At 36.8% G+C, this 26,224-nt stretch overlaps 1 protein-coding gene across 1 annotated transcript; it reads right to left on the bottom strand.

The window, feature by feature from the left end:
• Positions 1 to 909: 909 nt before the first annotated feature.
• LOC143588851 (myb-related protein 306-like) lies at positions 910 to 2,871 on the bottom strand. Its single transcript, XM_077069760.1, has 3 exons — positions 2,304 to 2,871; positions 1,989 to 2,118; positions 910 to 1,893 (listed from the first exon to the last, which is right to left on the bottom strand). The coding sequence occupies exons 1-3, from the start codon at positions 2,434 to 2,436 to the stop codon at positions 1,170 to 1,172; spliced, it is 987 nt and encodes a 328-aa protein (XP_076925875.1). The 5' UTR covers positions 2,437 to 2,871; the 3' UTR covers positions 910 to 1,169.
• Positions 2,872 to 26,224: the final 23,353 nt, after the last annotated feature.

The raw sequence follows: 26,224 nt of genomic DNA, 5'->3' as shown, positions 1-26,224 counted from the left end.
ACAACCTTAGGCGGGAAGAACCAAAGGACAAGCAAAGAGTTAGAAGAAAAAAAGGGGGAAACAAGGCTTAAGGGCGGGACGGCGACAAGAGGGAAAAGAAGGCGGAAAGAGAGAAGAAGAGGGACGGGACGGCGGAAAGAAAGAGAGGGAAGGAGGCGGGAAGGAAAATATATATTATTATTAAAAGTAAAATATAAGTATAAATAAATATTAATCATAAAAGAAAGAGATCGGGTCAGAAAAACGGGTACCTGGGTCGGGTCGGATCGGGCAGATGTCACAGTGTCCCTACGCCCTACAAGAGGGGACACCCCAGTAAGGTCCACACAAGCATGCTTCCTCCCAGCCCATCCAAATACAAGAATGTCCGTTGGTCGGAGAGTAGACCTTCCTTCACTTGAATCCGATAAAAAATTCACAGGAGCCTCTTTTCTTGCCGAGATTCCCGCTCGTTTTAACACATCAAAAATGACATCCCTGACCAAATCATGTCTATATTTAAATCTCGGGAGTTCTTTGCAATGAACCGCATGTTCACCAAAATTGTCTAAACACGCCTTACGATAAACCGAGCAGGGCTCATCAATTGGGAACAGGGGGATCATTAACCGATATTTAAGAATGGCTCGGTACTCCACTGCTGACATGTGCTGGCCTAACCCTTCGATGGGGGTGACAGTCAAAAAGTCTTTAGCATGAGGAGCCTGAAGACATTCTAATACCGCTCTCTGACGAGAGGACATGCCAAACTTTTCTCCCAAACTTTGGACGGTTTTACTATAAAGGGCACTCGCCAAAGCATTTTAGGCTGTAGGGGGGGCTATTATGATTAAATATGAATAGGCTATTATGAGTTCGAGCAAGTCGATATGGTAAAATCGGTAGATACGCTACTCTTAAGACGGAAAAATATAATTTCATTATCAAAGAAAAACGTTTACAGTCATTGCCTTCATGTTTACAGGAGCTACGCACTGTTTCCTCCTAAAAACAGCGACAGTCTTTATGCATCTTATTCCCATATACCCTAATAATAACTGCTAGAAATTAATTTACATCTTTTCAACTAAGTCTAGGAAACATGTAAACGAAGCCCCCATAAACACATCTTTAACCCCTTAAAAACCAAAAAAAAAAAAAAAAACTTTGAACTTTGCACTTTAACAAAGTTAAAAGAAGTCATGATCTCCTTCATCCATTGACATATTCATCATGTCACCTTGAGCAGTTGCATCATCAAATAGCCATTTCTCTAGAAAACTAAGAGGTGGCATTTGATCACCTTCAATGTTTGGTTTACTTTCATCTTGGAACACACTTGTTTCGGGCGAAACCGACTGTGAAACATCCGAATTGCTGTAGTTTGAGTAATAGTGGTTCTTTTGATTGTTGTGAATAAGGTTGTTACTGGATCCACCTTGAAACTGCTGAGAGAACGATGAACTCCGAGTTTGTGTTGTTTCGATGCTTTCGCAACTCGTTTGCGAAGATTTCTTGGAGCTATTCATCCAGTTCGGGAGCAAGCGGGCAATGTTTTCGGCACTAGAAGCGTATGGCATAGGTGTAGTTCGATTCGGTGGGGGTATTTCGGGTAACTTGATGGTTTTGTTGTCAATAGATAGTGCTTCACGAAGAGCTTGTTTGGCCATATTGATATCAGTTTGAAGCCTTCTTTCCCATTGACCTTTAGACATGGTGGTTTCGGATGACGATGGCGAGCTATGACACCCCTTCGAAGAACTTTGTCGGTGCGAATGATGGTCATGGAGATGGTTGTTACCTTGATCCGAGTTGTCATTAAGCCTGTTAAATTTTTTCTTCAGATGAGTGTTCCAGTAATTCTTGATATCGTTATCTGTCCTTTGCGGAAGATAAGAAGCTATTGCTGCCCATCTATAAAAAAAATGAACAAAATATTAATTAACCATTTATGACATAAAATTTAGAACTTTTTTAAATTCTTGAAAATAAAATTTTAAAAATCCTACCTGTTACCAAGAAGGGCTTGAAGATGGATAATCATCCTCTCCTCTTGCTCGGTGAAGTTGCCGCGTTTGATACCGGGGCGAAGATAATTTGTCCATCTCAACCTGCAACTCTTACTGCATCTTAGCAAGCCTAAATTCACAAAACATGTATCAAAAAATAATGAAAATAAAATAAATAAAAAAGTTAGAGGAAACAATAAATACCACTACTTTAATGATCTAACCAACCCACCTCCAAAATCAATCAAAAATAATTTAAAAAGAAAAAGAAAAAAAGTAGCAAAAAATTATAAGAAATATAACATGATCATATACCAGTATTAGTAGGTACAGATCTCCAATTTCCAGGACCATTTTGCTGAATATATGACACTAGAGTTATGTCTTCTTCAGGAGTCCAAGGCCCCTTCTTCACACTTATCTTATCACAACAAGGTGGTCTACCCATTGAATCAAACACCAGTTTTGTAGTTTACACACTCACTTTGTGTGTTAAATAAATAAGTTGCTTGTGGTTCACCTTGAGAGAAAAAAATGAGAAAACAGTGATGAATGAAGCACACTATATATAGAAGAACAAAAGAAAGAGATAAAGAAGAGAAGATGAGGAATTGAAGAGGTGGTGATATATGATGATGAAATAACACGCTGACCAAAGAAATGAGTTGAAAAATGGCGAAGAGAAATGGGTTCTCCTCTCTCTCTCATGAAAATTGAAAAAGAGTCAAAAGAAGCCAGCAAGATGCATTTACTGTTGTTGGCAAAAAGTCAGCTGTATGATTCATGCAGATTGTGAGAGAGAAAGACAATTATAAGTTTATAACAAACAACTATGTGTATAGAGAATGGCAATTAATCTTAAGACTGGTTTTAACTTTAATCAAAGGCTTTCACTCTACTTTTTATGTATTTAATTAGTCCATTTACTATGTATCAAAGTTCTACTTTTGAGTTGACCGAATGCATCTGTTTTCAAACTAAGATTATGACTTCAATTCTTTTATTAGCTAAATATTACACTATACAGTAATAAAGTACTTTACCTCCTATTTGATTAACTAGTAATGACTTATATAATAAAATTAAAAATTAATAAAAAATAAATAATCTTATTTTAATGCTAGTTAATATTTGATCAATCTATATTATACAGCATAATCATATATCTTAATCTTAATATATAGACGAGCATTAAAAAGTTCTTTGATTGCTTCATAGATTCTCTTAAGCCACTAGATTATTTTATTTATAAATGAAGGCTTCTCATGCATTTGATAAAAAAATAAAGATAAAAAAAATGCAAAAATTGTAGTGTATATATGTAATGTAATAACATTGTATTACATATATGCAATAATGTGCATTGCATATGTGTAATACTGTTGTATTGCATGTATATGTAATATTGTGTATTCATACATACAATAGTGCATATATGCAATACTGTAATATTATATGCAAAAATAAAAGTAAAAAAAAAATCGATGTAACACATATATGCAATAGTATTGTACATGTATATATGTAATATTGTGTATTGCATATGTGCAATATATGCAATAGTATTGTACATGTATATATGTAATATTGTGTATTACATGTAGCACACTATTACATATATGCACTATATCGACGATATTTTTTGTAATAATATTAACATAAAAAGAAATGTAAAAGATATAAGATGTTTTAGAAAAAAAAGGTTAAAAATATGTTTTTATTAATTATATAGTTATATTATATATATTCTTTTATATATATATAAGATTAGGATTACGTGAGAACCATTTTAAAATCGAGAACTTTGAGAAACATTTTGGAACATAAAAAAAACTCCTTTTAAAAAAAATGTATAAAACAAAAAAAACGTGAAAATAAAAAAAACCAACAAAATTATTTTTCATCCCGGTTTCAATTTTTTTTTTTTAAATATTGGTTTAGCAAAATTATACACATATGTATAATACTTATTTTTTTTTTTAATTTTATACGTGGTATTTTTTAAGCACATATGTACAAATATTATAAATAACAATGTACATATGTGTACATTATGTAAATCGAGATTGAATACAAATATACATATGTGTATAATTAAGTTTTTTTAATTAATGAAAAAAGAATGAAAAACAATTAATTTTTTTTATTTTTACTTTTTAAAAATTTTCGCTTTTTTATGTTCAATAATTTTTTTTTTGATATTTTAAGAGTTTTTTTTGTTGCTCAAAATGTTCTCAAAGTTCTTGATTTTAAAAGGTTCTCTTATAATCCTGACCTTATATATATGTGTGTGTGTGTGAGAGTAATAAAAGTATTTTTTTAATTCAACCCTATAGTAAAATAAAACTTATATTCAATGAGCTAGTACTTTAACATATTCTATATTCAAATTTAAATGTATTTATAACATCTTTTAGCTTGATATATAACTTAAAGTATTCATTCAATCTTTTTAATAATTCATCTTTATTTAAATTACATATATATATATATAACTTTAACTGTTGATACATACACTTTTGTCACTAAATCAAATTGGCGATTGTATGGCTATTTAAATATTACTCTAACTTACACTAGTCATATTTCATCTTTAATACGTATTTTACAATTTATTCATTTTCAACATAGTTTTTAGATACCATCTTAATATATTATGGATTAAAATTCTACCTCGATATTTTTTAATAAACCTAGTTTATTTTATATGAAAAACTACATGTAACACTTGAGATGATTATGTTGTGTAGTTTAATTCATATTTGAGTGTAAACGTGAGGATTTTCTCTCACTTTTTTTAGCACCATTCCGGCTAGCTTCCCACGTAAGCCATAAGAAAGAGACCAAAATGAAGAAAACACGTAATTTGAAATGATAAAAATAGGCTTTGAACAAAAGGATTTGCATGAAAATTTTTCAGAAAATAATTAAAAATACCATGAGAGAGTAAGACTGAGATTAATAATACGTATGCCACCGATAATAAGTTTGACTTTATTATATATATTCATGCACCAAACATCATTCCTATTTTGGGGAGTTTTCTTTTCAAACTTGACCGTGGTTCATATTTGTTTTCTTCTAATTTCATGGTATATAATTTTTACACATTAGCTGATAATCAATCTTAATTACGCGCTTTTATAATTAGATAAATCAAAATATAAAATAAGTGGTGTGTAATTAAAAAGTTAGGGATTCATATACATGCATATATGCACTTAAAAATCTGAAAGTTTAGTGTTAAAAAATTATTATGAAAAAAATATTTGACAATAGAAGTCAACAGAGAATGACCAAGGTCATGAATCATGATAAGCACACATCCCTAAAAAAAACAAAGAAGGTTTCACACACGTTTACTCCAAAGGAGGATGGAGTGGATGCGAGTTGGGCTCGAGAAGGCTTCATGCCCGTTGGTAGGACCGTTCAAATCACTCGTCATTTAAAACTCGCTCGTTGCTCGTTCAGGAATTGCTCAAATAATGCTCGCTTGTTTTTTCACTCGATTGTAAACGAGCCGCTCTGCTCGGTTTGGTTTCTAAACGGGCCAAGCAACGAGCAAAGGTCTACTCCGTTCGGTTCGGTTCGGCTCGAATAATTTTAATTTATTTTATATATAGACAACACATATAAAATATAAGTATACCATTTTCTAAACCATTTTAAATTGTTCATATTCCGTCAAGTTTATAGTTTCATTAGTTCGATTCATGTTTTCAGCATACCAAAAGTTTATTTACATGTTCATTATATCTTACTTCAAGCTTAATCTCCTAAAAACTTACAACCTATTAGATTACAACATATTGCACGTTTATCTAAAAACTATTAATTTGTTTACAAAATATATTATTTACAGCCTTTAAACTTGTTTTTTATTGAAAACTTTTAAAGGGGAAAAGAAATAAATTATACTCGAAAATCGCAAAATGTTCGATTGAAAAATGCTCGATTTCGCATGTTTCGGTTTTCGTTCTTTCAGAATTTCAGACGTTCGGTTCGGCTGTAAACGAGCCAAGCAACGAGCAAGCATTTGCTCGGTTCGGCTCGGCTCATGAACAGCTCTACCAACCAGGAGCACCACCCTGACTTGGCCGGGCACAAAAGAGAACCCAAAATAGGTAGCCAAGCCGATCGCCCAGCTGTTATGCAACAATCGTATGACCGTATGACCGGTCAAAAGTTTGTTTAAAATATTCATTTAAAATCCAATATATAAATTAACCAACAATTAACACTTTTTTTCTACAAAAATTCATTCCCTTTTTTTCTCTATTTACACCTATACATCTTGTTTCCAATTACAAAATACGGGTCATTCACGTAAAGTTAGATATACGAAGAACCTGAGAGCCGGTAATTATCATATTCCCGAATCAATCAACGTGTTGTTTGAAATGACATCTCAATTCGGGTTCGAGACGTATGAGTAGCAAATACTGTCCCAATACCAAAAATTCATGTAACCAATAGCAACTCCACTTTCACCTATCACAAACCAATCTTCGAGATTTCTTGATCCTTGGTCGAACTCTATGTTTTGATCCATACAACAACTACAACCGCTCCCCAATCCCATGACAATACGAACACCAGCAACAACACCAACACCCAAACTGTTCAAACTACCACCAACCCCAAGAATCGGATTGTCCAACAAATGAAGAATCTAACGAATCCTGGACTTGTCCCCCAAAAAACATAGAAAAAATTACCAGAAAAAAAGGCAAAACCATGGTCCGAGTTTGAAGAGGTCGCATTAGCTAGGGCTTGGGCCTCAATATCAAAGGACCCAAAAGATGGAAAACAACAAAAACACGACTCGTTTTGAAAAAGCTATTTGTGACCACTTCGCCATCTAAATGTTCCATTCATCAAATTAATTCAAAATGGAAATATTTACAACGAAATGTAAACAAATTTAATGGTATCTTCAACAAAAGTTTGGCGGGTCGACAAAGTAGTCACAATGAGAAGAATATCATCACGACGTCACTTTCTGAATATAAAAGGGAAATCTTAAAAAAAATGTTTTCTTCATACGAAGGAGTGCTAGGTTGGTAGGAATATGAAACGGGGTCACGTTTTGAAAGTGGGAACTGACTTTATAATGACCCAATCGTTTAAATGTACCAAGACATCGGCGTCGAACATGTACACAATGTCTTCGGATGCCAAATATCTAAGCATTGACATTGACTTGGGTCTTGATGATAACACATTCCTGAAAGAGCAAAGGGAAAATGATGCATTCTAAAGCAACGATCTAGATTTGGTAGAAGTCATAACCAACTTCACAAGTTATCATAAGGAAAGGACGACCATGCTTGATATAGAACGGTTCGAAGATAAGGAAAGTAAACAAGTGAGGCCAAGTTAAATTGTGGAAAACAAAGTTTCACAATTCGTTATAAAATAACAACATTAGGCGTCATTGTTAGCCCAACAAAAGAAAGCATATTTGAATTTTATTTGTAAATTATGTGATAATTTGACCAGGTCAATATTAAATGTGGTTTTAGCTCGAAAACAAGAAGCCGATAAAGTTGGGGATGGAATATTGGATATGTTTTTAAGCAAGTCTTGTATTTTTTTATTTTTTTATTTTTGTCAATAGAACTTTTATATTATGTTATTTTAATCTGAAATAATTTAGTTAATTTACTTTAAAAAAACTAAATATATAAAATGGGTGAAAGATGAATTTGGGTAAAAGATGGTCATTTCCATACTTTAAACATTAATTGGGATTAAATGTGAAAATCTAACGTAACATGGGGGGGGGGGGATAAAATATGGTTTACGCACTACACTATGATAGAAGTAGAACATAAACTAGTTGCATTGTATGAGCCAAACTCACTAGCACAAAATTGTGTGTGAAACTTGTTTTGTATGTACCATTATAACTTTTTGTTAGTACCTTTTTTTTATCGTGTGATAGAGAGCTTGGTTATATAATCACATCAAAAGAAAATGACAAAAGTATATTAATCGTCTTAAATGTAGTTTTAACGTTTAATGAATAGTTACAAATCAATTCACACATTTAACTAGATGTTACACAAAAATTATAAAGGTATTATAATTATTTTTGAACAAACGGTTATATCCAATACCTGACGTGGAATTACACGAAGGGTGTGGAAAACAACCTTACAACCGAGTATGGGACTCAATTAAGATCGGCAATACCCGACACATTGCTATCCTAGTATTTTGTCTTGGTACAATATGCTTGGAATTGGAAAAAATAAAAAATAAGAAAACATTTAGTAGGATGTGAGTCAACCTAAAACTCAATGCTCCTTCAACAAGGAAAATGTGTGTCGACAAAGTATGGGATGATGAGCCAATAGCAGGCATTAAATTTCAACATGCCCCCATTCATATGATGAATAATAATAAATCTCAGTCAAATTAAGTAACCAATCACGACCCCCAATCTTTCAAATGAAATGTTGGTCACAAAATTTATTATTTTTTTTAAAGTTGTGTTAGCTACTTTTCGGTAAAAAAAGGTTTATGCAGATTTACCGTCATGTTTACATGAATTACACCCCTTTTTTCTTCAAAATAACATTCATGATTAATGTGTCTACTTAATTAGATACTAAACCACCCCTGTCTACTTAGAATCTTAGATACTAAACAACCCCCCCCCCCCCTCCCCCCTTTTTTTTTTCTAGAAAACCTCAAACCTATCTCGAACCCTCTTATTTTTTTTATGACATGTGTAACTTAAACCCAAGAAATCCCTCCCTCTTTTATTAAATTAGTAGACAACAGAATAAATGGATATATTATAAGCAAGCACTATGTTTTGATTTATATAGTCTAATCATATTTTTTAACAACAATTTTATTTCCAACAAAATCCTCATAAGCTTGTACTTGCAAGGATTTGAACCAGTCACTTTTATTTTGAAAGTGGACATCATACCACTAAACCATTAGGTTATGAGTATATAGTCTAATGATCTAATCTTGAAAAGATAGACATAAAAGTTGAGTTTTTTCCCAACTCTAAAAGTAGAGTTATGTCCTAATGCAACTCTAAAAAGCTTTGATCCCCATACTAACTAACATTCTGACCAGGGCTTCGGTAACTGCTTAACCATTAATGATGAACCTCAACCATAAATTTCTACTTGTTGGTATTATATATATAATATATATAATATTTCAAATAAGGTCATTAGGGTTTGGTGCTCAAAAGGTGCTTCCACCCATCACTCATAAATAACATTCCATGAGGCATTGGTGTCTAAAGAGCTATAGAACCTTCTTTTCTTGTCAAGGTATTGTGAGAAATTGAAATTGTACATATCCCATTCTTTTATTACCACATGGTGATCGGTTGCGTAGTCAAAGTAACATAGTAAAGTCGAGTAAACCCCAAAAAACTATAAATATAAAGTTGATGTTAGATATCCGTCAGTGGTCACAAGAGGATTACCAATAACATAATTATTCGTAGCTAATCCTTCTTGAACACTTACGGATTACCGACGGTATATAGTAAATTTGAATTGTTAGATAACTTTTTTATGTATATATGTTTAGGGATTGGGTTTGGTTATGTGAGTATGTTAGTAATTGAATTTGATTAGGTGATTGTGTATGTGTGGTAGTACTAATAATATGTACAATTAGGCATTTATGGTCTACGTCGATCGACTTGTGTTTGCTTATGTATCTTTTCAAAGTTTAAATTCTAGACCCGAAACCCAACCCAAATCTCCCACGGGTTTTTCGGATTCGAATTTGTTCGGATCCGGGTTGGGTTAATCAGGTTTCGAGTATCCTAAAAAACAAAGACTATAAAAACAACAACACTAAAACAAAAGAACATGTTCTTTTTCACTCGTAACATAAATAGCCAATAACAAAACAAAGATAACATGGTAAAACAATCTAAAAAAAAGTAAAATTATAAAAAGTCTAACCATAATAAACAAAACTAATATAATCGTCTTCAATGTGTTATGATTAGGATATTCGATTATGGTTGCTTTTATTCATAAAGCAAACACATTAAGAAATAATAAATAGTCTATTCATAAATCATAATAGGTGGAATGACAACATTCAATATAGACATATTATTATTTGGTTTTAGAACTAAAAGTTTATTTTAGTTTTCGGGTTGACCCAAAACCCAAAATTTAGACCCAAGAACCAACCTGAATTACTTTGATTCGGGTTCAGGTACTAGTTTTCTTGGGTTGGGATTCGGGTAAAAGTATCACCCCTAGTTTTTCTCATGATATTGATTGTGTATTGATTTGGTTTATTAGTCTTAATATGACAAGATTAGGCATTTGTTGTTTGCTTACTTAGGTCATGTGGTATACATTCACGCTCTTTAACTCAATGCAGACGTCACATCACCTACTTTTACCTTATTTCACTCCACCTCACCATAAAAAAATTGTTTAACCCCCCCCTCCCCCCATTTATCTCTCGTTATTTAATGTAAAATTGATTCTTAAATTATTGTGTGTGTAAAGGATTTTAAAATCCGTTTACATTTTAACTCACCTTTCATTTAATGTCCCTTAACCCATGAATGGAGTGGTATTCCACTCGTTAACCATTGTCAACTCAGCTTTTAACACCCTAGGCCTTATGTTTTAGATTTTTTTTCTTTAATTGATCATTTAGCTTTATATATAACACAAACCGAGCTACATCTGGATAATGGGTAAGCGAGCAACAAGTTGCGCCGCTATCCCCTTTTGAATCGCAAAGCCTGTTCTACTAAATATAAATCCTTGGTTTCTCGGGCTCTGCGAGTCACTGTGGACCACCTTCTGCACCCGCTCCAAGAACCGAACCGCCTCGGGAGCTAGAGATCCAATGAATCACCGACCGATACGACCATCTTTATAGAAACCTCAAGTAAGGACAAGTGGACAACTGTTTCTTACAAAAAACAATTCACGGGTGCCACTAGTAAACAAACGAGATATATTTCCGACAAAAAAACCTGACCCTCAAGATTCAATAGATAGAACTCACCTAAATAAACACGTATTTGGCTAACTCTCAAACACTTTATTGATTAAAAAAACTATCTCAAAACCTTGATTACAACGTCCATACCCTAAACACAGATAATATAGCAAACCTATACACATTAGTATATATATAGCAAACCTATACACATTTGACCGACTGTAACACAAAATTATCTAACACATATCCTATCATAACTCAATTAGGATTATAAGACTATTCATTATCACAACCTAACTAACCCAACCATTTAATAAACAAGTAATTTCTCTCTCTTCCATATACATAACCCAATCTATCCAAATTTTCACTCACACTCACAATTCAATTCAACCCAACTTTTTTATTAAATAAAAATGCTTCATTTTTTATAAAGTTTATATCAAAATGTTCAAACTTTTTTTATAAATAAAACTGTGTAGTTAATTTTTTTAAAGTTAAAAGTTGTATTTTTTATAGAAAAGCCAAATTATATGTAAAAGTTTGGTTGCAAACTTAGGTTGCAACCGGTTGAGGCAAAAAGCTAATATTTATTTTTCTTTAATTTTCAAAAGTGGTGACCATTGACAACTGGTCAGTGGTCACCATAGTGGATAGCCTAAGATAATTATCCACAAACTAATTAATTATTAATGTTTATTAATTAAATTGCACACCGAGCAATCAAGTCTTTAAGCCGGTCCATGCTACTACCTACAACCGACTAAGGATTTCCCAGCAGATCCGTTTAACAGTTTGTGAAGATTGTGCTTTTAAGTACTGTGTTTGACATTAAATTTGAAAGCAACAAATGTTTAAACTTTGTCCTGCATGTATGCGTGAAAATCTTATATCATAATCCATTAATAATGATATTGTATTATCAATAGGTAAGGAGAATATATTTGATAAATTCCTGATGTTGTATTACATAAACATGATCAAATACATTTTATTATTAACATGAAAATAGTGAGAACTAGTTTGCTGTTATCATTAGGTTTATTTTTATTGATGCTTGCTGTTATTTTTTGTTCGTACTTGCTAATTTTCGATTATGAGACGTTATAAGTATTTGCTGATTTATATTTTGTTGTTATTATTAGATTTTTTTCTTTTGATGGTTTATGTTGTTATTATTTTGCTCTTAATTTTGATTTTTTTGTTATAATTTTTAGATTTTTTTCTTTGTTATTATAAATCATTGTTTATGTAGATTGGTATTGTAGTTGCTAATGTTTCTTACGCTCTCATTTTTTTTATAAATTAGTATTGTTTTCAACGTTCTCATGTTAAGATTAAAATGTACATGAACATTCCCCTTGTATTACAACATCAGTAAAAAAACTGAAAATCTTATACCATATATAATCTAAGCTGGTAATTATTTAAGTAATAATTGTTCAAGATGGAAAATTCGAGTGAGGTTTGTAAACATAGACATTTATAATTAAAATATCGTAGTTCTAAAACAAATAAAATTAGGTGGTGTTATATTTTTTTTTCTTCTTTCTTTTTTTGAAAATGATTTATTTTAGTAAGCTTTGAAATGCTACCGCCTGGCAAAAAGCTAGAAGTATTACATCAAACTTCCTATGTTAATGAAAGGAGTTTTCCCCTACTCAAATCATAGTTGTTGATCTTGATTAATTATTAAAGATTTTGTCATTCCAAGCTTAAACAACAAAGAGACAACCCCATTCACCAACTAGAAAAATAAAAGTGAGCTCCATCGTGATAATGTGTTTACATGACAAAAATTAAATAGAAGTTCGGTTTATAATTTTATATGTTAGAATTTAATACTATACCATATGTGACTAGAAAATCGATAGTATCAACGCATCTTGACACGTCGTTTTTCATCAAGTTTGCTTGGAAGAGGTGGTTCGCTTTATGTGTAACACTTGGCATTTGCCGTGTCAAAGCACACGCAAGCACATACGCTCGCATACGTAGTTATTGACAATTTTTAAACTTTTATCTACACCGATGTCTAGAGAGTTGAAACCGTCAAAACAAAATGCATATTTAGTTATTTGTTTATAAATTAATTTGTTTTTAAGGATGTCACTGATAAAAAGAAATCTTGCATATCACGTATTGTTACTTCATATTTAAAAATTGAGGATGACCAGTATGAGTCAAAAACTACTTTCATGTAATATAATTTTTGTTTTCAAAAGCAACCTTACAATGATCATCAAAGAACTCTTAATCAGGTAAATAATATAGATTTTTATTGTGTTAACTAGATATAGAAGAAAATTTGCATACAAAAGGAACAAAACCAATTTTATACGGAGATTTAATTAAAAAAATATTTGTAGTAGTCGTTTGAATATTAAAAAAACAATTATTTTACTATCTATCCCGCTTTTTTTCTCTCTCTGTAAAGTAATAAAGCACTATATACCGGTTTATTATTTTATTTTTATTTTGTAGTGCTAACAAATTTTTACTTGAAACTGATTTTATTGTTATCGGCCAAGGATGAAACTATATAATCAATATGAAAGAAGGTGTACGATTGTGGGAGCAAAATAAAAGAATCGACTGGCTAGGAGAAGACTGAGAAATTTAGGGATATGGTTCTTAAGTAGATAAGGGGTTAAAAAATCAGAGAAAAGATGCAATACAATAATTTTTAACGTACCTTAATATACAAGAATACATATATTCACGAAATTGATCCATAAAATCACATCTCTACATCTCGAAGTCATCAATACATACCCAATTAATCAAATTCACCGAAAAAAAAACATATTTGGATCGTTAATCAATCAATTTTTTACTTTTTTCACAAAACCCGTTTTTGTGTGTTTTATAAGCGTTTTAGTTTTTTGGCGAGCGTTTTAGGTTTTCGGCTGAGCGTTTTAATATTTTTGCCTTTGTTTTTTGCCTTTGAGCGTCTCGCGTACCTTTCGTGCGTTAAGGTATTATTGTACAGTATCTCGACCCTATAAAATTATATATTTTTTTCTCTATTATGTCCTTCAAATCTATAATAATATATATAAATGAAAACCCAAAAATCCTAGGTGTTGCGATGTGGTCGCTCCCCCTTTTTTTGAAGTCACCAGATTTGCTTAATTTTTTAAATGGAGGTTTCTCATGCATTTGACCCATATTCACGGGCATGGATCTTACCAAATCCAGATATTCCTTAAACAGTTTATAACATCTCATTAAATTAAAAATTATTCTCACCAAATTATTGATGTGAAAATCCTATAAAATAGGATATACTAAAAATTATTAGATGATTTTTTTTTTAAAAAAATATTATTTATAATTAAAAAAACAATTTTATAATAAAAAATAAGCGGGTCTTGGGTCTTACAAAACCCAGATAACTTTTAAACCAGGTTATAACTTTTTAGTTATTTGTGAAACCTTTTTATCATCAAACTCTAAGTATATTATAAATTTCATTACAATAAATAAAATCAAACCCAAAAAGTATATCAATATTAAAAACGAGTAATGTAAAACAGCCTCCGTAATACGAGGGATAAAATCTAGTATATCAACAATTTCTCTGCTTATTCATAAAAATGTCAGTGAGCCAATTAAATGATTGATTAATCATGGGCCAAGGCTAATAGAAGCTCTCTTTTTCACCCATATTGATTATCAAAAGTTGATCATTTTTTTCTTCAAATTATCGCTAAATATAGAAGCTTAGAAATATAGAACTTTTATTTTATTATTATATTTCAATAAAACTATATCATTTTACATATTATAGTTTCATGTTAGTAATAAAACTTTGATGTACATATAAGTTAATTCTTGTTGGCACATAATATGATAAAATACAAGGACTATATCCTCATAAGCAATTTATCAAACACAAAATGTTAAAAAAGTATTTATATATATATATATATATATATATATATATATATATATATATATATATATAATGAGTATCATTACAGAACTGTTAAATTATTTAAGAACTTGAAGGAACCCTTGAAAACTAACGTTTTTAAAAAAAAAAATTTATGTTAACGTTCTTTGAGAGTAGTTTTATTATTTTATATATTTATATCTACGATTTCAATTTTAAAAATTAGTTTTTATACATATCTATGTTTTATTTTACACCTATGTAAATTTGTTATTGCATAAATTTTACATATATGTAAACTTGTGATATATATATATATATATATATATATATAAAGAACAAACTTTTTTTTTTGTATATTATTGAAAACCCAATAAATTTGAACCAAATAATATATTTAATTATATAAGTATATAAGTTTATGATGAATAGTTTAAGAAAATTTTAGATTGATTTATTATAAGTTTTTCCGTTATTTGAAAAAAGTGATAACAAAATTTAAAAATAAAAGAATTGTACTCCTCATTGAATGACTTGAATCAAATGTTCTATTTTTATGCGTTGTTTGATTCAACACCTGACTCGGTCTCGTATCAAAGAACCCCATGTCTATTTTGGGTGTCATTTGAAAAATAAAGTCAATCGAGTTAGAGTTTTAACAATTTTAATCCTTTTATGACGTTATACAATTTAAAGTTTGTGCGTGAATTTGACACCATTCTTAAAACTGGGAAGAAATTAATACAATACTCAACAAATCAAAGTTTTTTCATTTTCGCCCATATAGCTTCTTACTAGTCGGGTGTTGATTTTAATTCATTAACGCCATCTAGCTTCTTGCTAGTCGGTGTTTAATTCATTACTGTTGTTCAACAAAAAAAATCATAAACGTTAATAATATACTATGTAAATGGCATTGAATTTTTAACGTCAAATTTGTATCCAAAACATAAGTAAGCAAATGTAAAAAAGTGATGACAAGATGACAACCGATGTTTTATATTTGTGAGGAAACTTAATTCGGTCGATGGTGATTGTTAAAAAGGACTAGAATAGCATAGCGTGGCATGAGCCTGTGGCCAATTATAGTGGTCCTTGTATGGACTCACCATTGCATATGCATCACGAGCACGATTTGTTTGCCTTGATTGATGTAGGTTTCGTATTTTCAATATAATCCTATATAGCTTTTTAGATTTTAAAAATATCATTTTGATATTCGACTATTAAAGTATTTCGTTTATATGATCTACAAACAATATTCTTGGCAACCCTCGAACTCTTGAAATCAGCAACTCCAGCCCTCTAAATTATTTAAACTAAGATAAACAAGAAATTAGCAAACAAACAAAACAAGTTATACACCCAATTATCACCCATGTTTTGTCAAAGGGCACCAATTGCCGGCGTTGAATCGCCAAGACCAAACCCATTACTCGCCCATCACCAAAGGGCGTCAAAGAAGGGACTCTGAGAACAATGGCGGGTGTGAGGCCATTTTAGATCATCTTTCTTTAATTGTTAGTTAATAATATAATCGATCATTAGTTTCGCCTCATGCCATCTAATGATTATTTTCCTCTTTCATTCACAGTTTCATAACAAACTCTAGTGAATGTGAAATATGAAAGCCCTTTTACCAATTAAGCACTTACGTGCCGCTATTTGTCCCTTTCACATTGTCCTTTTCACCCCTGCTATAACTATAACACATAACCTTACAACCAAATTGTATCAATATTAAAACAAACACTCTCAAATGCAATACATTCTCTAGCATATATCGTGATTATTCTTCAGATACACATGACTCAAAGTTTGGCAAGCTGATAATGGAACTCAAACTTATCATTTAGGGACAATTCATATTATACTATTAAAAACTCTTCAATAGTTTCCACAAAAGTATAAATATTTCGATTTTTTTATCATGCTAACACATCGAATTTTTTAGTCAAGCGGGTTAAACTTGTAAATTCCAACACGGTACGTTTGATCAAAGGGATTAAACATATTAACACGAACATAGACTATTTATTAATCAGGTTAAACACGACTAACACAAAATCTAAATATCTTCGTATCGCGTTCAAATAATAAGTCAGGAATCACCATTCTTAGTTTTACTTACATTTAAAACATCATAATCTATATGATATGTAAACTAACAAAAAGATTCTATATATATGATATAAATCTTATTTATAAAAGTATAGAAATTATTATCTGAATATAATACAAGAAAATCGACTAGACACGATAGCATGGGCAATTGCAATAACTTAGCCATTAACTCCTTCAAGGTCGACATTAATAATGAACGTGGGTCAATCACAGCTCACCACGTGTCAGGTAGACACACATTGAGTAATTGGGCCTTCTATGTAGCTTGACAGTGGGCCCACTTATCGATCTAAAAAGTTATTTTTTATTTTATTAGGCTGGAATGCTTGATGTTGCCGGGCCTGGTCCACTTTAATTAAATTGAGCTTTTAATACAAGTTTTTAATTGGATATAAATCCGACACATGGCAGCTGGCACGAGGTATTTGACACGTATTGGGCCCAAATGCGGTCCTCAATATTGTGATTTAAATTGCTGTTGACTTTTGTGTAAAGGGTTGGTTTGTACAGAGGGCCACAAACGATAAAGTCAAACCAAGTGTGGATGAGTCACACTACATGTGATACTTTTTAGTTTGTACCATGAATCCATGATTCATAAGAGTGTTTTGTGTTAATGCCGTTTTAAGTTTATCTTCACAAATATATAAAGAACTAGGCTTAGAACTAAAAAGTATAGACAAGGTAGTGCTAAATAGTAGGCTTTCACTTAAAAGTATTATAAATATAAGTATAGACAAGTTATTTTTATTTTTGTTTATCCAATACTTATGACCTAATGGTAGGAGGCTTAAGTTCTCCAGTGGAGATCCAAGTTCGAATCTTATTTGTGTAATATATGGGTGGATATTAGCAATCAAAGATTTGAGCTACGCCTTGTGTAAATGTTGTCAGTTCGAACCCTTAGCTCACCCGGATTTTCGTCCCACCGTGTGTTACGCCAGAGAGTTATGCTCTCGCTGTGGCAGCAGTCGGTATGGTTTGGGAACGCCCAAGCCAAACTTTGAAGCGTGGGCCCGGTTAAAACAGCATATTCTGGCCAGAGTGGGGTATCGAGACTCTCCAAATTTAAAAAGTGCAATAGCCTAAATACAAATAAAACGTCGTTCTAAAAAGATATAGTATTGTATTGTTTAGGTATGTAAAAAGGTAGTAACTAAATAGAATTGCTTTGACTTAAAAAGTATTATTAATGTCGACTACAATACAAAAATGTAGCTATGAATATGATGGAGGCTTGACAAAGCAAAGTTAAGTTTGAATGGGTCATTAGGTTGCCACCGTCATGGTAGAGTCTCTAGCGGGTTTTAATGTTTTATAGTTTATACACATAATCACATACACATTATATTGTAGGTTTCTACTCTTACGTATATGTTTTGGATTGGATCAGATCAATCACATTCACCATCACTACTGTCTAAAAGCTAGAACTACTTTAGTTTTTTCACAATTTCTGAAGAAATGGTTAACGTTACTCCGGTTCAAAGGCCAGTAACCGACCAAGAAACCCCGGTAACAACCCCAGCAACTGGGGGGAACACCGGCGGTTATACAATCCTTACAAACACTACCCCGACTACCCAAGCCGGGGCAAGTGGAGTAAATATTCCATTGGGGTTCTCCGATACCCAACTGGAAAAACGAACGAAGGTTCCTCGCCAAACACTAGATCAAGTGAAGGCGTGGGCCGAAGCACGGCAAAGAGAATTCCAAGCCGAATTGGACGAACGCTTGCGTTCAGTTCAACAGGCTGACGAATTCGCCAGTACTCGCCAACACCTCAATATGAGCAGTGACTGCGAGTACTCAGACGACGAGTTGGAGTCCGACACCGACGCGAACCCTCGCCATAAGGCGAAAGGGAAGCGTAAGGAAACGGACGTCCAACCAAAAAGGAATTTTGGGGAAGCCTTTAAACCAATCGTGGAGAGAAACCCGCTTGACTTTTCCAAAACCTTTAGACCAACTGCTACAAATGCAGGGAAGTCAAAGTTCGCAAGGGACATTGCGGAAGCAATCGCCCCGAGAAGTGCCAAACAAATGTCCAACATTGGCACTTACGATGGTCTATCCGACCCAGACGACCATTTGAACAGGTTCATTGCGGGGGCTACCGTCAGCAACTGGACGGAACCCACGTGGTGCTACATGTTCCAGATGACTCTGGTCGGAGCGGCCAGGGCATGGTTCGATCGTTTACCGATCCACCACATATATGACTGGGCGGACTTTCAGAACAAGTTCAGCCAGCATTTCAGCCAACAGAGGAAGTACACTGAAGAGCAGTGGACGATCCTTAACTGCGTGAGAGAGGAGGATGAATCTCTACTAGACTTCATCACTCGCTTCAACTCCAAAAAGCTTAGTCTCGGCAACATAAGTGAAGATCTGGTTCGCGCCGCCTTCATCCAAGGCGCCGAATACCCAGAACTTATCCGCACATTGACGGGAAAGGATGGCATGCCATCAACTTGGGATGCCATCATGACGGCGGCAAAGCGCTTTGCCGAGACGGAAAAGCAGCTGGGAAGAGATCTTCCCCAGAGTACACACCTCTACACGCAGAGGACCAGAGAGAACAATGTCCGGATCGCCCGGCAGAACAAAAAGAGGAGGCTAGGTATTTGGCAGTCAAGGGTAAACTTTGACACCTCATCCAGCTCTCGCCCTCTTGTTGGCGGAAGGGACAACACACACCCTTCAAACCGAAAACACCGGTGGACGCCACTCACGAAGAGCGTCACGGAGATATTTGCCACGGAAAAATTGCCATGGCCTAAAGCCCCATTGATCCGGCAGAAACCTAATGCAGATCAAAGCAAATCCTGTGATTTCCACGGGACAAAGGGTCATGGTACTGAAGAGTGCACATCCTTGAAGGATATTATTGAGACATTTGTCAAGGACGGAAGGCTTGCACATCTTGTGGCATCGATCAGGAAGGGAGGAAGGAATGACAACCGGTACAGAGGTAACGGACGAAAGCCCGTCGATATCAGCATCAACATGGTTCATGGCAAGGTCAGAGGAAGAAAAAGAAGGGTGGCAGAACCATGCGCGTGGAAGGAAGCTGAGGTGCGCTTCCCGCGAGTGCCAGGAGGCCCCAGCAAAGAAGGCCCCATCGTCATCAGAAGCCAGCTGGGGCACTACATCACTTCACGCACTCTTGCTGACAACGGCGCTTCGTCGACAGTGATGTACAGACAGTTCTTTGATAAGCTGGATGATGAAGACAAAGAACGCTTGGAAACGGTCTACGCTTCAATGGAAGGGTTTGACGGAAGTACAGAAACACCCCTGGGTATCCTATCTTTCCCCGTTACTCTTACTGATGGGAATCATTCACGCACAGAAGACGTGGATTTTGTCGTAATGAAAAAGCCACATCATACGTACGACATCCTATTCGGAAGAGACGGGATGGCAAGATTCAACGCCGTGGTATCTTCAGTCCATGGCATGATGGGATGGCCAACAGCTGAGGGTGTAGCAATGATCTCTGGCATTCCCCAGGTATGCATTGCATCTGTTTCATCTAAACCCAAACCAAAAAAGGCTAAACCAACCATCACTGAACCAGAAAAATGGGCCTTCAATGGCAAATACCCCGACCAGGCCGTTACCATTGGACCAACAATCGTTGATCCCACCCGCACCTTACTCAAACGCTTACTGCAGAAAAACGCGGACATCTTTGCGTGGGCACCAGCTGACATGACTGGTGTACCCCGAAGTAAGGCGGAGCATAAGCTCAAATGCGATCCGGCTGTTACGCCAATCGTACAAAAGTGCAGAGTAATGGGGCCTGAACAAACTAACGCGTGTAGAACCCAAGTCAAGGAACTCCTTGACGCAGGCATCGTACGCGTTAGTAGATATCAAACATGGGTTGCAAATCCCGTAATGGTACCGAAGAATGACAAACAATGGCGCATGTGCATAGATTTCAAAGATTTGAACAAAGCATGCCCCAAAGATTGTTATCCGTTACCAGAAATTGATCTCAAAGTGGATTCGTTGGCACCATTCCGCCTTAAATGCTTCTTGGATGCGTATAAGGGGTACCACCAAATCCACATGGCCATTGATGACCAGGACAAAACCGCATTTCGGACGCCCGATGGTACATTTTGTTATAAAATGATGCCATTCGGACTTAAGAATGCAGGGTCCACGTACCAACGACTAATGGACAAAGAGTTTCATGCCCAAATCGGGAGAAACTTGGAAGTCTATATGGATGATTTGGTCATCAAAAGCCTCGAGCCTGAGGCGATGTTGAAAGACATTGAAGAAACTTTCAACACGCTCCGAAAGATAAACATGAAGCTCAACCCGAGCAAGTGTTCATTTGGGATGGAAGAAGGGAAGTTCTTGGGAGTCATTGTTACTAAAGATGGCTTTAGAGCGAACCCTGAAAAGGTCGAAGCCATTGTTAAAATGGAATCACCTACCACCATCAAACAGGCTCAGACACTGAATGGACGACTAGTCGCACTTAATCGCTTCTTGGCAAACCATGCAGATAAGTCGTTTCCTTTCGTGTCAACATTGAGAAACTGCTTGAAGAAAACGCACTTCCGCTGGACACCAGAAGCGGAAGCAGCTTTTCAGGAGATTCGGTCACGCCTGATCGAACTCCCAACACTTACAGCACCACAAGCGGGAGAGGAGTTAATCCTATACCTTTCCGCAACAGATAGAGCAACCGGGGCAGTCCTGCTAGTAGAACGAAAGGGCATCCAGATGCCAATCTATTATGTTAGCCGTGTACTAACAGACGTAGAAACCCGGTACTCTACCCTCGAAAAATTAGTCTTAGTACTTATACATGCTTCACGCAGGTTAAGACGATATTTCCAGGGCCACCCAATCACCATTCTCACCAACTTCAAACTCTCAAACGTTCTAGGCAAACCCGAATTATCGGGACGTCTAGCCAAATGGGCAATTGAATTGGGAGAATATGCAATTAAGTACAAGCCAAGACCAGCCATAAAAGGCCAGGTCCTGGCCGATTTTATTGCAGAAGTCCCCGCTTCGCGGGAGAAAGAGTGCCAGGAGGAGGCTCAACCCTCCCCAGCACAGGACGTCAATGATGTCTGGCGACTCTATACTGATGGAGCAGCCAGTAACGAGGGTTCAGGCGCAGGGTTAAAATTAACCAACCCAGCGGGCCAAGAATATACTTACGCTATTCGGCTGGACTTTCCAAGTACGAATAACGAAGCCGAATATGAAGCATTCTTGGCCGGTTTGAGAATTGCGCGTAAGATGGGAGTGAAAAACTTGGAAGCCCACGTGGATTCCATGCTGGTGGCCAACCAAATAAATGGAACATACACGGCTGTGAACGACACTATGGCCCTGTACCTCGCCCAGGCAAAAACCCTTATGCGTGATTTTAGTGATTGTAAAGTCATACATGTCAAGCGCAGCGAAAACAAATCTGCGGATGCGTTAAGCAAGCTTGCATCACTAGCCTTCACCCACCTGGGAAAGGACATCCGCGTTGAACTCCTCAAAGCGCCATCAGTCCCGCACAAGGAAATTTGTGTCATCCAAACCAGTACAGAAACGTGGATGACACCAATAATAAATTACCTTGCAGCAGGAATACTACCAGAGTCAAAAACACAGGCAAGAAAACTACGCTGTAAAGCACTGAATTATCAACTCGTCAATGACATCCTTTACAGACGTAACTTTCTTGGCCCACTCTTGAGATGCGTGGACAACCAAGATGCCAACTACCTCCTAAGGGAAGTACACGAAGGCATCTGTGGGGTACACGCAGGTCTCCGCGCTGTTGTAGCCAAGCTAAACAACGCGGGATACTTTTGGCCGGGGATGCATACGGATGCACTGGCACACATCAGAAAATGCAGGTCTTGCCAGCTTTACGCACCTAACACGTATCGCCCAAAAAACGAACTGGTTCCAGTCACTTCTTCGTGGCCATTTCAGAAGTGGGCCATCGATGTGACAGGCCCATTTCCTACAGCAGCAGGAAATGTTCAGTTCCTAGTGGTAGCCATCGACTACTTCACCAAGTGGATAGAAGCAAAACCTTTAGCCCAAACAACCGCAAAGCATATCAAAAAATTTATTTGGGAATTTATAATTTGTCGTTTTGGACTTCCACAGAATTTGGTGAGCGATAACGGCACCAACTTTGCTGACAAAAAGCTACAACAGTGGCTAAAAGAACTTCAAATCACCCACACCTTTACCTCAGTGGCACACCCGCAAGGAAATGGTGAGGTGGAAAGAGCAAATAAAAGCATCGTCGAAGGCATAAAGAAAAGACTCTTGAAACACAGATCCGGCTGGGTGGACGAGCTTCCGCACGTCCTTTGGGCAAACAGAACGTTGAAGAAGGCCAGTACGGGAGAAACCCCATTCAGCCTCACTTATGGCACTGAAGCCATGGTCCCGGTCGAAATTGGTCTACCCTCACCAAGGGTCTTGAGTCAGCCAGAAGATAATGATGCGGAAAGACGGTTGGATCTTATGCTAACCGAGGAACGCAGAGACTTAGCCGCAGTGCGTGAAGAGAACTACAAACGACAAATGCAAAAGTACTACAACACGCGGGTAAAACTCTGCAACTTCAAGGAAGGAGACTACATACTGCGTAACAACGAGGCTTCGAACCAAGAACGCCCAGGAAAGTTGGCCCCGATCTGGGAAGGGCCATACGTTATCAAACAGGTTCTGGGAAAGGGCGCATACCGGCTCGAAAGGCTCGATGGCACTCCCATCCCAAGAACATGGAATGGAGCTCAATTACGCAAATGTTATATGTAGATCAATTCCAAAACTTGTAAAGAAAAGGCCAAGAGCCACTTCTAATGGAAATGATTCTCCTTTCATAATGTGTTTACCTTTATCCTTATGAACTCCCCACTGGTGCCGGTATTTACCGCATAAATGAGGAGAAGTAAGTCGTTGCGTGTGGAAGGCGGCAAAACCCGCATAAACACAACGTTAAAAATAAGGGAAACCTACACGCAGGTATGATGTAAGTAAAGTTTAGCCATCTTTGTAAGTGCAAGTGACGGTCTTATCCGCACAATCACAAATAAGAAAGCAAAACTTCAAACTATCATCTACCACGTTCAAAGGTTATCCTAAAAAAAAAAAAAAAAAAAATACTTAGAAATAAGGATAAGGAAAACCTACACGCAGGTCAGGTATGGGTAAAGTTTAGCCATCCTACCAAGTGCAAGTGACGGTTCAACCCGCACAATCACGAAAGAGGAAGCAAAACTTTAACCCACTATCAACCACGTTCAAAGGTTAACTTATCCTAAATACTTAGAAATTTCGAGGAAAAATGAGGAAAACCTACACGCAGGTCAGATGAAGGTTAAAGTTTAGCCATCCTACCAAGTGCAAGTGACGGTTCTACCCGCACAATCACGAAGGAGGAAGCGAAACTTTAACCCATCATCAACCACGTTCAACAGGTTAACTTATTCTAAAAAACTTGGAAAATTGCTAACTTAAACTAAGTCATGAGCTTATAAAGCAAGGAATCCAAAGAAGGAAATAACAATCTTATCCGCAAAAAGATTTATATTTCAATGATATATTACAAGAATGGCCGGGTTACTACCCGCCTGAAAGAGTAAATCTATACAAGTCTATCTTAGCAATGGAAAGGGATCTTCAGGATCAAGCTTCAGGGCCGCTTCCACTTGGACCCGCTCCGTCAGAAGAACGGGGTGGTTTGAGGAACGCTTTGAGGACAGCTAACCCATCATCAGCAGCAGCTATTTCGTCCACCTTTTCCACCACTGGATGCGGGAAGGCGGCGTATTGGTTCAATGCTTGGTCATAAATGGCTTCGGTATCCACATCGAACAAAGGGAAGTTGGAAGGCGGGACGCCTTTCTCAACAAACCCTAGACCAAGCAGGAAGCCGGCCTTTTCCCCATCCTCATGAGAAGCGTTGAGGGCTGCGGTCATAGCATCATCGTAAGAGGTCTCTGAAAAGACCCGACGCACAACCTACAAAGAAAAAATACAAGTATTAGAACCTTTTCTTACAAAAGAAAAGCGAGAAGATAAAGCTAAACATACCTGAGGCAACGCTTCTCGAAGGAGCCATTGGAGGGCAGCTTGAGCTTCGTTATGGGCGCGTTCGGCTTCGCTCTTGTTAAGGTTGGCAAGTAAAACTTCCTTTGCGGCAGCCTCTTCGACGCCCTTAAGCTTCCGCTCGGTGTGGTCAAGCACCCCTCTTTGGTCCAAGATTTCCTGGAGTTTCTTGGCATCTTCCATTGCCAAGGCATCATGAGCGCGTTGGAGAGCCTCTAATTTGGCCTTGAGCTCCTCATTCTCCACACGCAAAGGCTCAGCAACGGCTTCAGCCTTGGCAGCCCTCTCGGTTGCGTTTCGCGCAGTCTCCCTGGCCAGCCGAAGCTGTTCATTCACAGCTTGGGCAGCCTTGGAGCGGGCCTCGAGTCGCGCCTGAACTTCAACCTCGAGGGCCTTGAAGGCCTTCTCCTTGTCGGCGGCAGCTGCCGCCAGCTGTTGGTTCTCCTCCCGGAGAGCACGCGCCTCAGATACGTCCTTGGCGCGAGCTGCTTTCAACTTGTCGTTTTCACGACAAAGCAGCTCGACGCGCGGCTGCATCCGGGCTTGGAGAACCCGAAGCTCATTGGTTAGCCTACCCTCCTGGTAGCTAGCCATGGCTTCCCCCAACGCACCATGAGGAGCAGCGTGGCGAGCCCAGTCCACGCACTCCACAGGGGTACGAAGGGTTGTTCCTCGGCGTATGTTCCATCGCGGAACATACACTTCATTGGAATCCGACACTGCAAAAGAAACAAAGGCAGTAAGGAAAAGATGATAAAAAACATAAGGGAAAAAGAAAGGAACCCTACGCACCTGTAGGGTCAATGACAGGCCGATAGCCGCCAAACCCATCACCTGAACCTAAAGGAAATCCATCCAACAGGTCAGGCAGACGGGAAGGGGGCAAAGATCGGCGGGAAGCCCTGCGCGTACCTGATGGTCCGGCCGTAGGTGCCGGTGGCGCGGGCATGGTGGCAGCCGCCGTGGTCGCCGTTGTGGTCACCGCCGCGGTCGCCGCCTCCTCAGCAGCAGCAGTAACCGCCGGCTCCGTGAAGGATGCTGTAAAAATCGCACTCACGGTCGGCGGTGACGTCATCTCGGCCGGAACAGTTGGCTCAAAGGAACGAGCAACTGGACCAGCGGATGCAGGCGCAGGCGCCTGGGT

This window comes from Bidens hawaiensis, unplaced genomic scaffold, assembly GCF_021521415.1.
Source record: "Bidens hawaiensis isolate Kalapana, Puna unplaced genomic scaffold, B.hawaiensis_p1.1 tig00036821_1, whole genome shotgun sequence".
NCBI classification, from domain to species: Eukaryota; Viridiplantae; Streptophyta; class Magnoliopsida; order Asterales; family Asteraceae; genus Bidens; species Bidens hawaiensis.
This window is presented reverse-complemented; position numbering and strand designations above follow the sequence as displayed.

What these genes read in the sequence shown, in the direction of transcription:
- LOC143588851 (XM_077069760.1), bottom strand. Translation starts at nt 2,436, where the DNA reads ATGGGTAGACCACCTTGTTGTGATAAGATAAGTGTGAAGAAGGGGCCT. An exon ending in ATCTGTACCTACTAATACTG is followed by an intron (nt 2,119 to 2,303) that starts GTATATGATCAT and finishes TTGTGAATTTAG; the next exon opens with GCTTGCTAAGATGCAGTAAG. An exon ending in CAAGCCCTTCTTGGTAACAG is followed by an intron (nt 1,894 to 1,988) that starts GTAGGATTTTTA and finishes TTTTTTTTATAG; the next exon opens with ATGGGCAGCAATAGCTTCTT.